The sequence below is a fragment of the Cyanistes caeruleus genome, chromosome 1 (genome assembly GCF_971803275.1).
Source record: "Cyanistes caeruleus chromosome 1, bCyaCae1.hap1.1, whole genome shotgun sequence".
Classification (NCBI taxonomy): domain Eukaryota; kingdom Metazoa; phylum Chordata; class Aves; order Passeriformes; family Paridae; genus Cyanistes; species Cyanistes caeruleus.
The window spans coordinates 77,195,896-77,209,899 of NC_141701.1; the positions used below are offsets into that span (position 1 = coordinate 77,195,896).

General features: G+C 34.3%; 1 protein-coding gene across 12 annotated transcripts in view; it reads right to left on the reverse strand.

Moving 5' to 3' along the window:
• CDH18 (cadherin 18) overlaps positions 1-14,004 on the reverse strand; it is a 438,213-nt gene that overhangs the window by 49,973 nt on the left and 374,236 nt on the right. For all 12 annotated transcript variants that reach the window (XM_023922139.2, XM_086898493.1, XM_086898437.1 and 9 more), the window contains 2 exons: positions 4,967-5,154; positions 792-1,045 (listed from right to left, as the gene is read on the reverse strand). In XM_023922139.2, the coding sequence (XP_023777907.1) occupies positions 792-1,045; positions 4,967-5,154 (442 nt within the window). The remainder of the gene's footprint in view (positions 1-791; positions 1,046-4,966; positions 5,155-14,004) is intronic.

Sequence of the window (14,004 nt, forward strand, 5' to 3'; positions counted from 1 at the left end):
TCTGAAAAGATTGTTTCATCTTACCAAGACTATTACACATATCCAGCAGATTTCAACTCAGTCAGGAGACGAAATATGCCTAATTAGCTTAAGAAAAACTGTTTTCCAAGGATATGATAATACAATTTCTACGAAGGCTGTACCATTATGTCATGGAAAGGAAAAACATCAAAAATGTTTTTGTGGATATTTTTGGGAAACTTTTTAAATCTGCTACCACCTTTGGCACATAAAGTTCATGTACTGTTCCACAAAATTCATCATTACACATATTTGATTCTTTTGATACTCCACTGAAGCTGAAGCATATTACAAAATATTGGGTTCATCCTCAACCCTCAAATATTGGGTTCTAACTCAAAGTTTGGCAAAAATGATCCCGTTTGTTTCTAAAAGAAAGGTGTATCTAAACCTGCCACTGTCTTGCACAAACACCTGAGACAACTACAGTGCAGCAAGTGTGCAGAGGGCCAGCACAATTCTGACAGAGAGAGGGGAAAGAGTTCTATGATACTTAATAGATTTACAGCAGGTTACCACTGGAAAATCAGACCTCGGCTCAGACCAATGATAGGAATTATAATGCAAACCAAATAAAGGCTGAAGCTTATGTTACTAAATCTAATATATACAGAATGATCATGACACTGTTCCATCCTATGTTTCCCTTTATGGACTAAAATAGTACAAATAAACAGTCTTCATACATTCCAGATCTCACTAACCCTGAAGCTTGTGAAATTCAATGTCATGACTGAATAATTAATCCAGATAATACAGTTTTACTATACCTCACTAAACTGTTGGCAGCATCAGGATCATGTGCCGTTACTGTGCCAACAGGAGTCCCGATCTTTGCATTTTCATAGACTTCCATGACATAGGAAGGCATAGTGAAGAGCGGGGGTTCGTCCACATCGCCAACAATGACCTTCAACATCGTTACATCTTTGAATGGTCCCAAGTGCGAAAAGCGAAAGTCAAGGTGAGTATTTGCTCCTTCTATATTAAGTGTATATGATTTCTTTTTTTCATAGTTGAGTGGCTGTTGGCAAAAAAAAAAATAAATTCTCAGAGCCATTCTATTCTCCAGTTTAGCCTGCCAGTAACTTAACATCTTTTCTGTTTAACTTAAATATTTCTTCATGGTATTGGAGATGATAATCTTTGATATTCTGGCAGCCACTGCCATACCTTGTATACAGAAGATAAAAACAAAGCAGGATAGTTTCAATTCTTCTGTACAGTAGAATATTGGAAAATATACTTGTTTTGGCAATAGCCCAGGTTTTAGAATGAGCCTCAGATTCAACTTTCATGATAATGTAGTGTCTGGATTCTGTCACCTTTTGGTTTTAATCAGTAAATCCTAAATCCTGAAAAAGGTAGAGACTGGTGTATTCTGAATTAAAATAACTTCACATCTGTAATAAAAAAGTTTCATAGACAACAACGTGGACATTAAAATTCTTTTTGGGCATCTCTTTTATCCTCAGCTGAATAAAGGCAACTTCTTGCAGGAAAACAGTCACTTATGGTAAGAGACAGGAACTTTTATGACCAGGTGATTTTTCTAGTGAATGTGGGTGTAGTGGCTACAGATGTAGTCTGTCTAACAGTCTCAAAACACAGTCATATCATTAAAAGGAGTTGCATATGCATGGATTTTTTTTTTGCAGAACCAGAATTTTTATTTATTATAGCATGATCATATAATTCCACTGATACCAGTATCATTCTGTGTGGACATGAAAGTCTGTCTAGCAAAATCTCTTCATCCAAGTTTAAATCAGCATTTCCTGTCAGCCCAAGGAGTGGCAAAGTAGTACATTAGGCAAGACATATGAGGAACTCAATTTATGGCTTGTCAGTGTCAGTGTGTGCTCTGTAAATGAAATCTACAATAAATTTGACTGATGATGTATAAGAAAAATTGGTCAGGATTTATATTCACTTTGTATATTTCTTTGATTTCTCCTCTGTGTACTTAAGGACAATTAATTCATTCTCTGATCTCTAACAGTGCAAGGCTTTTGTGACCCTCACATTCTTTATTTCCCTTTCTTGAATGTAAAAATAAAAAGTTTTAAAGGCATTGAAATTTACCATACCCTGGTAATTCTATTACTATACATGAAAAAGCTGCTAAGTGTGCTACTAAATTCAATTCATAAAGAAATATAGGTTTAATAAATTCTAACTCAGACGTTCATTAATTTATGTTTTTTTTTGTTATGAGCAGTGAAATATTGAATAGCAATTTTAATTTCTCTGCAGCATGTATATTCTAAGAGTAAACAGGTTTAAAATAGGACTGCAACTTTGATGTCTTTTTGGAAAACCCAGTTTATACTGACAATGACTGAATTAACTTGTACAGTAAGATTAATTTCTCTCAGAAAACACATGAGGAATGACACAAAGTCTTGTACTAACATAAACTCTTTCTTTTATCTAGTTCTTTGATCAGACAATCAGACAATAACACTTTTTGTTTAAGGGAATAATCTATTCAGATAATCAGAAAAAGCTGACATTTCAAATATAGCCAGAGTAGTTTTTTGCTTTCATTTCCTTTTTTTTCTTCCTATAACATCTCATTCATTAGATGTAGATGTAAGGTAAGAAACAGACTTATCATGTGTTTCTAGATATGTAAATAATTTCTGTATTTGCTTAAATTAACATAACACTGAAGATCATTAAGTCTTCCCCAGAAAGAAAGCAAAACATTTACATTTAAATGAATTAAACAAAAGTTTTGTTCATGTTTCTTTTTTTCCCAATGAATAATGTCTTTCCACGACAATTACCAACATAACTTCAGTATATATGATTTTCATGCCAAACTGAAAATGTCAAATGTAGTTCTAGTGACCAGTTACAGGGCTAACTGGAAAATGCTCCTGTGCATTATACTGTGCTTTGAGTTTCTAATATGAGACTCCCAAAAGGAATGTCATATTAGGGTAACTGTAACTCCCGAAAGGAGCTATAGAATTTTATGAGAAATAACTTTTTCTTGAACATTTCCAGTCTCATTATACAAAATGCAAGAGACATGGGCTGTTAGACACTTGTTCTGGGAATCCTGAATGATACTTCCTGACTTGAGGTCAGGAAAGTTCTAGCACATTTTTCTGAAAATCATGACAAAGGGGGAGCATGATGAACATTCCTTTTTTGAAGGATACAGAGAAAAATAGCTTTTACTGGGCTATTTTGTTTGGGTTTCCTCCATTTTCTTACTCAAACAAGGAAATTCATGAGGTAAAGTGGAAATACTTCATGACAGCTTGTAATCAACCCTTTGTGGAAGGATCTTTGAGACTGAAGAATGGCTCGACAGGTCTGTCAACAGGAAAGACAATGAAAGTACTGGATATTTTGGGTTAGCCTAGAATGAGACTAGAAGGGATTTTAACACTCAGAGCCTCTGCATACCTGTTGAAAGGACTAAATAGAGGCACTGAAAAATTCTATTTTTCCTTCAGAATCTCACATAAGGGGAGTTTTAATATTTTGATGAGGATATCATGACATTAGATACAATAATATATTTACTTCTGGCTTTTCTGATGTGTCTACTGTAAATTCTTCTGGAGAAGTACTAGAGGACAAATTATTCTATTCTATTGTTATAGAAGGCACTGGTATCTGATACACAAAACCAAAACAATTTTGTTCTTAGTTTAGATCATTTATTTTGGGTGGGCTATCAAAAAAAACAGCTTGAAACCCAATCTAAATTAAAAGCCATTACAGGACACAGAATATTATATACTTATTAAACTGCATACAAGACCTGAGTAAAAAACAGAGAAAGAAAAAAAAAAAAAAGAAAAAAACCAAGATCACATTTTTAATACTGGATAAAGGAATAAGGTATCTGAAGAAATAATGGAGGTATTATACACAAATTTATGTAACTTTTAAGCGCCGAATTTCTGCTCAACTGGAATATATCATTACCTAAACAAAACGTACGTCTTCTTGTCTTGATGCAAAAATGACTTAAATTATTGTCATGTGTATGTAAAGGAACAGGCAACATATGCTTTTGTCATATTCTAAATCACAGTAAATTTTTTTTTTAATCTACTTTGCCACAACCAGTGAGAAATGTGATTTAACAGATTTTTATATGTCTTTCATTTTGTTGCAAATTCTTCCTTTCTGCTTCATGTTTTGAATATGCATAAATGTTGTAGTTAATGAACAGTAGGCATGGTGAGCATACAATACTAATTTTAAGAAGAAATAACAGATTATGGTTTTAGCTACAACAAGGCCATTAGGAAATAAATTCAGTGGTATAAAAAAGACAATTTACTTTTATGTGGTTGAAAAAGGTGGGTATTACATAACTTTTAGAAAAGACACTGAGTTAAAGCTTTTTAAGACACTGAAAGAGATCCTTTAAATATTTATGAATTATAAAAATAATATTTCCCTGAGTTAGAAACTATTTTGGCTATCTTAAATACATATATATCTATCTGGAAGCAAAAAAAATGCATCATGCTTTATGATAGCTTTTATCTATCCTCTTCTTTCACATTTTCTCAGGGTTTAATTTTTCCAACCATTAATCAAGACCAGAATACATATTAGCAATTTTAAATGTGTATTAGCTTTTAATTTTTGGATATATGGATCTATGGATATATATAATTGATAACTACAAGACTCAACAAACCCACATGAGAACTCTCAACTGACTGGGACAAATATAGGAATTACATATAAATGATAACTCTGTAATAGCTTGACCAGTAACATTTTAAGTGTTTAGCACAATACTCGATTATTTAGATACCAGATGGAGAGAGAAATCAAATAATAACAGTCTGTGAAAAGTGAATTACACATTTGTTGCCACAAATAACGTTTCTATGCTGAGATTCAATTAGGCTAGGCACAAAAATAAAATTTTCACATGGATTTTACATCTCCTATGGCTTACCTTCTTCAGAGAGAGAATTCCTTCCCTTGTTTCTTTGTCAGTAGAAATGGAGAACACCCCAGAGCCATCACCATTTATAATTGTGTACTTCATGTCTGCATTTGAACCAGTGTCTGCATCATTTGCTTTGATTTTTCCAACTGCTGATCCAACTTGAGCCGACTCAGGAACATACAGTTGATAATGTTCTGAGGGGGAAAAAAACAATAGCTTGAACATTTTCTAGTCAAACTAAACTACAGAACCACTGTGTGATTGATAGATGTCTGAGTCAATGAAAAGAGTATTTACATATTTCATAAAGTGACAAAAAAAACTTATGAACTTATTTAGATCCCTGAAAGATTTCGAAACCAAATTGTATTTGATTTGGGATGCCTTCATTCCCTATTCAAAATACAAATTAATGTAGAATTTTAGCTTTCACAGCTATTGCTGTATACCACATAATACAGAAATTACTTCATACCAGTATTTTTTAAGTTTATATTCTCCATAACCAATATACATATATTTCACCAACTTACAATTAAATGCATGGTCAAGTGAGTACATTTGAATTGAAAAATATGTTACGTTTTTTCCCAAAATCCTATCACTTTTGCAACATTGCATCATCTTCAATATGTAATTTTTACTAAAGAAAAATGTAATAGATCTTAATATTTTCCTCTTTGCACAAAAAATTTTAACTTTTTTCTTTCTTTTTAACTTTATTTTTTGTAAATGAAAATTAACATAATGGGTACAAAGAAGTATTACACATTAGTGCCCAGAAAAATTTTCCTTTACAACTATGACCTCCTTTCACTGTTTGTGTAACCTGTAAGGTTAATAATTAGTGAAATATTTTTTGAAAGATAATTTTCTTAACTATCTCTATGCTTTTGTATGAATTTTTCTACATGGTACAATGTTTTCTGATCCTTGCCAAGGAAATAAAAGTGGCAAAGAGATAATGTCATTACGTAAACCTCAATCTCCATCTGCAACTAGGCCAGAAAAACTTCAAACTTAAAGATTTCTCCAATAATGCTACCCTTTTAATACAGCAGGGATTATGAAATCTACCAGAACTGAAAAGAATAATTTGCATCCAATGGAAGGTGTATACATACCAACAACATCTTCATTTCCCATCTAAAAAACCCCAATCCAAATGCCTCCCTAAAAGTCTGCAGAGTTTACATCAGAGTCCAACCACCAACACAGTAAAAAAAGCAAAATAACTTCTGTCATTACATATCTTCTGGAACTCTAACAGGTTCCTTTTATGTTTCTTGAAGGCATTCTGTGGCAGTGAATCAATAGTGCAAAACTGAGTGGCAAGATCAGCACATTTGAAAGTGGACATAAAGAAGTTAACATGTTGTTATGGTTTGCTGGGTTTAAACCAGTTAGCATGACTGCAGAGGTACCCTTGGTAAGCATGTAGAAAAAGAAAGGCAAAATTTAAATTGAATTCAGAGATGGAACCCAAAACCCACTACAGGTTGGATGGACTGAAGAAATTATTAACCTACAGAAGCTGCATTTAAAAAGGGGTAGATATCATCAGTAAAATATAGCTGAGTTTACAGAAACCTGCTAGAAAACAGAAGATTTAATTATAAATGCATCTAGTTCTTGAACAACAGTTCCTAAACCTATTTGTTGTTTTGAATTAATTTTTTCATACTAGTCCATAGTACTAGTAAACAATTAGTGGTGCAATAAGGATGGACAAGTGCCCTAATCTTCGTTAGTCTAAAGGAAAAGAGAGGTTTCATAGGTAAAGAAAAAAATAGTTATTATTAATTTTGGAAATCTCAAGGAAAATAAAATGTTCAGCAGAGCAAAACAGATAAATACAAAAAATACTATCTAAAAATTCAAATGCACAAAAAGACAAAATTCAGCAACATGAATTAAACTATACTACAGACATTTTTTTAGGCTAGTAGTGAAACTACTATGTTTAAATCATTGTATACTTTATTGCTAGAAAGAGGAACTGATGAAAGGCTCAATTGAGCACTGGAACAGACTTCCCAGAGAAAAGGTTACAGTACTAAACTTGTCTGAGTCCAAGATGGATTTAGACAATGCTCTCAGCTACATGCTGTGACTCCTTGGGTGTTTTCCATTGGGACTTAATGACTCAGACGGGTCCCTTTAAACTCAGCATAATCTGTGATTCCGATTCTATGAATGTTTCCTTGGGCATTGGATAAAGAAAGTCTGACAGGACATTGTAAAATATGGGATGTGAATTTACAGTTTTGTATTGCAAACTATGAGTCTGTCTCAACCCTCTAAAACAATTGACTGGGAAGACAGAAGCCCTGAGGATCAGGTATGATCGGTCTTTTCCACCAAATCTGACCATGTTGAACAGATTGTTCTTATGCTTCCAGCATTGCAGGAACTGTTCATTCCAACTGTATGCTTCTAAGCATTCCAGGAGCTGTTGTGAAGCAGAAATCTTTTGGGAATGATCTATTGTTTTCTAGAGGAGCTGACCTGTTTCTCATAGATCAATAATCTTGGCTGATTCAGTTCTCAGCTTTTATCACATTCACTCACATGCATTCCCTTTGCTCATGATATGAGGAAATAAGCACTGTTCCAGATAATGTACTGCATAGGACACCACTTTGCAGGACTTGAATCTATGCTAATTGAAACATTTTCCAAATTAATGTATATGAACTTCATCTTTCAATAAACTTTATGGCATATCTGTCATTACAGTACAAAAATTATTTATCTTTAGAACCATATACTTTTATTTCAATTAGCCTACAGGCAAACTCCAATGCTGTGTCTTACTCTGAGAAAAGTAATTTCTCTGTCTGAACCTCTCAAAAAAGAAGTATTTAATGAAAATCAATAAGCATATTATTGAAATTTTTGTATTTATTAATCCATTCTATTCTGTTGATCATTTTGACTAACTTTTATAGGTTACAATGTCTTCTTGAACAGTAGACGTTACCATACTTAGCAATGGGAGGAAGAGACATAATACTGAACACCAGCTTGGGAAAAAGTGTTTATTACACTGGAGAGCAGGGCTGCTACTCAAAGGAACCTGGACATGCTGGAGAAATGTGCTAAAACAAACATCATGACATTCAGTGATGGCACCAGGGGAGGAATAATTGCATTCATCAGTACATGATGGGGCCAGCCAGCTGTAAAACAGCTTTGCAGAAAGGGACCAAGGCTTTACTAGACAAGACTCTTAATTAATTAAGTCTTAAGTAACTTGATCTAACTGAACCTGCTTTAAGCTGATCTTAAAGATTGCTTTTTCAAGTCTCACGTGAACCTGTGATCCTGTCATTTATGAAGGTATGTCTCATGTTTTCTGTCTGCCATCTTTGAGAAAACCAAAGAGGAGCTTCAGCTGTGGACTGCGCTCAATCTTCCTTGGTGGCTTTCTTGAGAAAGCTATTCTTCATTCACAGAGCTGCTTGTTTTCATTACATGTAATAGATTATTCTGGATTTCTCTTTTGAGACTGCAGTCTTTTTAGAAGCCTTTTTATCACAGTATGTCTTGGACATATGTCACATGCTCCTTTACTATGCTTATTTTTAATATAATAAATCAAATTTTAATGTACTCATTATGAGTACAGAAACTTTTATTATTGCAGAAGTTCAGTCAATTTTATCTCTACTAATTTTAATCTGAATATTCTTTCTGATGCCAACATCTCTTTCATAAAACTAAACTAAGAAATTTTTAAGAGGTATGTTTGGCTTACTCTTCTTCCGTGCCAAAAACCCCAATGCTATTGCACTTTCTAAATGTGTTTGAATTATAAGTGAAGTTACTTCTTATTTACAAATATGACAATCAAAACACTTCAAAACTTAAACCCTTCAAACTTTTGCTTGACTTGAAAGTTTGAAGAACATGGAAACCTTAGGTCAATTTAAAACAAACAAACATTCTTTGATAAAAGAGACTCCTTTGGCTGAAACAAGACTTGTACATCTCAATGTCCCTGCTTTATACATCTCAGTGTAAAACAGGAGTTATGATTGCAATTAAGATTTTAATCAGTGATGAGTTTATGTTCCATGACACTTTGTCTTTAGATACAATAACTAGAAGTTCTTGAAAACTTTCTGATGTCAGAATACTGAACTTTTGATCTTGGAGAACAAAGGTATTATGGCTTCTTGATGTTTATTTTGATAAAATATTATTATGCCACTCATAGGTAAAAGCGGAAACATAAAATTTGGTTTCTCCTGGATTTTCAGATTCACTACTTTCCTGTATGTATTGAAACCCCAAATACTTATTTTCCATGCAATTAGTATGGGAAAAGGAGCATATGCACTCCGTAATAATCACTAATGAGGAACTTAATTGTTGGGTGTGATCTATAGCAGTCTCTAGAGGCTGTGCTCTGTTCAGCATATTTTATGCCATTTAAAGGTGGACCATGGCTGCATGGTGAATAAGCATGGTCAGCTTGGATTAAGCAGAGAGCAATATCAACACCTGTAAAGGGTTAAACTCTATTTGGAGTTTATTCTGTGTTTGTTTGTTTGTACTCTCGCTCTTTCATGGCTCTAGTATAGCTAGGATTGTGATCACATTGGGGTTTAACTTTATTAAGGACATGAAAATTAAGGCTTTCCAAAGAATACTTCTCAAAATGGAGTGGTCTTGCTCCCAATTCTCCACTCTGAGAGAAAAACAAAAAACATTCCCTCATTCCCAAAACCATTACAATCTTATTCATAAACCCATAGAAACGCAAACAAACAAACCATCAAAAACCTCCATTTTTTTTTTTTTTTTTCTGTCTAGAGTGTTTTGAAGTTTTTTTATATGTATGACATGTCATTCTTAATGAATCTGGTACACAAAAATCCTTATGGACAATACTCAATAAAATGAAATAAAACTCCATGGTACTGTTATGAGTAATGCTGATGCACCTAGGTGGTGCTAAAACTCAGTACATAGACCACATATTTATTAGAAGTATTTAATCTGACTTCGACATAAGTATATTTTCCCCCATCAATCTCCCTTTAATATTTGAATTTCATAAACAATTCTGACACCAAATTTTATTGTCATGAATTTTCATTGAAGGAGAGTTTTACAATAAGATATTTAATACTCTTGAAAAGTATTGTAATTACTTCATTAAATTTTACAGTAAAAACTGATTACAGAAATCACACTTATTCTGCTCAGGAAACAGAACATCACGAGATTTCCTGTGTGATCAAATGCCATTAAATGACTTGTGATATTTCAGTATGATATGAAACAATTTGATAGCTTTAACTTCAAACATTGTGTAAATATCAGAACATACCATTCTTCTCACAAAAAAACCAAAACAAAACACCAAAAAACAACAACAAAAAAAACCCCAAAAACAAAAACAAAAATATGAAGAAGACAATTTTAAGACAATTAAACAAATCACTTTAGATAATATTTTCCAGTCTATGGCAGCATACACTCAAAGGTACATATACTTTTATTTCACATGTCTTAACTCCCTTTTGAACTGAATGAACACATTTCAAGTAATGTGTTTCTCATATGTCCAAGGCATCCCTTAGACAAATTATTGATTCTGGAACATTACAAAGACACAGTATAAGAGTAATTTTAGAAAATCACTCCGATCAGCAAGGGTTGTCTATTTTACCACTCCCTAAAACAGCTCGTTTTCCTTGTGCTAGGACACTATCACTTTGCTAAGCAGGTATTTTAAATACTTCTAGAGAACCAAACCCCAACATACTTCTTCGTTTAAAACTAACATCTTCACCACAACAGCAGTTTTCCCCTGTTGCCTTTGCTCCTGGCTGTTACAATCAGGAGGAAGTTTCTGAAAACTGACAAAAATAGAAACTTGATACTTGCCCCTCATTCTGTTTCTGATGTAACACTATAGCCATTTTCAAAAACAACAAAAAAAAGGTCAGGGCCTTGTGATAATTCTCTGTAAAGGCAGAAAATCAGTATACTTAACACTAACTGTATTCACAAAGGAAGTGTCACTCACTCAGGGAAACCTGAGCACTGACTTTGAAACCTGAGAACACACTTTAAAAGCTCAATCAATTCAACATATATCTACCTTCAAGAATACGTGAGAAGAAAAATTCTTTTTAGCACCACACTTATGTTGTGCAGCTATTACATCAAAATGTAATAGTCATACAGACAGGAAGTGATGAGCATGAAATGAGAAAAAGATATTAGTCTAATTATAATGAAAAAAAATCTTAATAAATAAGCAAACTTTAAAAGTTGCTTGTAAAAGCAGAATACTTTTAGTTACTTTAAAAGTAGAATAGAAAAGTAAAATTCTTCTACTAGAAAAGCAAAAGAATTAGGAAATTGTTCCTAATACTCCCTGGATACTGGATCATTGCTGGACTCATCAACATGTAGACACATAGAATGGCTTGGGTTGGAAGGCATTCACCAAAAGACCAATCTGGCTTTAACTCCTCTACCATGGACAGGGACACCCTTCACTAGACCAGGCTGCTCAGAGCCCCATCCAACCTGGTCTTGAACACTTCCAGGGATGAGACATCCAAAGCTTCAAAACTTCACCTGTGCCAGTGGATCCTGTTACCTAGTCTAAACTTACTCTTTCAGTTTAAAAATGTCCCCCCTTCTGATGTCATTACCTGCCCTTGTAAAAAGCTGTTCTCAGTCTTTTTTAGTAAATCCTTTTTACATACTGAAAAGCTGCAATGAGGTCTCTCTAGACCCCTCTCTTTTCCAGGTTGACAACATGAGCTCTTCCAGATTATCTTCATCAGTGAGGTGTTCCAGACCTCTGATCACTTTCATGGCCCTCCTTTGGACCCACTCTAACAGGTCCATATCTTTCTTGTACTGAGGACTCCAGACCTGGACACAGCACTCTAAGTGGGGCCACACAAGGGCATAGTAGAGGGGGACAATCACCTCCCCTGAGCTGAGGGGTGCAACTCTTTTTATGTAGCCCAGGATGCAGTTGGCTTTCTGGGCTGCAAGCCCACACTGACTGTTCACATCAACTTTCCACCCACCAGAACCTCCAAGTCATTCCCCTTGGGGTACTCTTATTGAGTTCTTTTTCTAGTCTGTTTTCATGCCTGGAATTACCCTGACCCAGGTGCAGACCTTGCACTTAGACTTCTTGAGCTACATTAGTTTACATGGTCCCACTCCTCAAGCCCATAAATCGCACAATGATCAGGATCTAGATTATACTAGATAGGAAAAAATTGTCATTTAAAAAGATACAATTGATCAGATGTCAGCAATCTTAAGAAAAACCAGTTATCATGTCCTTATCTTGTTTTATTTAAAGTCTGAGTTTCTTGAGGACACAAAACTTTAGCAATCTTTTTAACTCAATAGTCTCCAATAATTTTTAACCCTTGTCCAATTTCAGGCAAATCTAACAGAATGACAGAGACCTGAAACACATTATGATTCTATAAGCCTCTTAGCAATTACTGGATGAAAAAAGGAGAAAAATATGCTAAAAACAATCAGAGAAAATTTTGCTTTCCTCATCACATTTGGCAGGAGCCAAGTGGTAAAAGAGAAGGCAGATAGCCCTGGACTAATCACTAGGTAGGAGAGGACAGGTTGCAGCCCATGGCAGTGTGAAGTGAGAATGTGCTGACAATTCATGACACAAAGTTGTGACAGTTCTCATGACAGGAAATCATGAGAACTGGATCTGCCACATGGAACTGGGGATTCAGAAATGACCACACTGGAGTGGTGAATTTCAAAAGAAAATGAATAGCAGATACTTTTATAGTTAGTTAGCTAATGAGTTATATTAACAAGGCCAGATAGTGGATACCTTACTAGCATTGAGCAGAGTTAATGTCTGCTTCTGGGATGTGAGCTTACTTTTTCAGAGCTAAAAGAGCAGAGTTAATGTCTGCTTCTGGGATGTGAGTTTACTTTTTCAGAGCTAACAGGAGTATCTTCATATCACATTCCTATTTAAACATGGCTTTGCACTTTTCATACAATGATATTGCAAAAAGAGAGGCCAAACTAATTATGCATATACATAATTTCATATTATGTTTACGATTGCCATGAAACTATCAAGCCTCAAAAATCAAGCTTTATAAAAAGTGTTTTAAGCCATGAGTTGTATTTCAATTCTGCTTTATCCTAGGGAACTGAACTAGATGTATCAAAAACCAAAATCTATGAATTAGAGTCTAGACACAGCAACTACAGATCTACACGCTGGCCAGAATGTAATTCCTTAGCACTCAACGTATAAAGCATGTCAATAGAAGCCTCTGCCTAGTGTGATCTTTCTGCTATCAGAATCTCCTCATACTAAACAAAGCAAAACACAGAGAATTAATTCATCTTAAGCAACACCAGAGAGAATTCTTGAAAGAAAAATATACAGAATACTCTGATGTAGTTCAAGGCTGATAACACTGCCATTAGAAGATGGAATATTTTCTGGCAAATTATGAACTAAATTATGACTATGAAATTAGGGCCCTTAGTCATCAACCACATGGATCCATCAGTGGTAATACTAACAAGAACTGAGAGATGCAAAAATCTTCCAATGCAGAACACTGTCTGTCAGCTTACATTGAATAGATAATTCATTTATTACTTGTCTCTTGGAAGAAAGGAAATTTATGATGTTGAAGGAAATCAGTATTGTACAGATGCACAAGAAGTAATTGATAAGCAAAAAATATGTGAGGTTTCAAGCTATTCTGCTGAATTCACAACCCCTTTCCTACTTTTGAGACATACTACTGTCTTGCAATCAGAATTTTTCAGCTATGTTTCTTATACCAGAAATAAGATTGATAAAATTATACAGTCCTGTTTCATATTATTCCTCCTAGATTTTATCTGTATTTTGGAAAACTGTTGCTCTTCTTTTAGGAGTTTCTGTGAAAGGAAGTCAGCTCTATTTAGAATGATTACAGAGAAAACCACAGTAAACCCTTTCAAACAGATATATGGACAACCTTTATTTCTAAGTTGTGGTTTAAAGT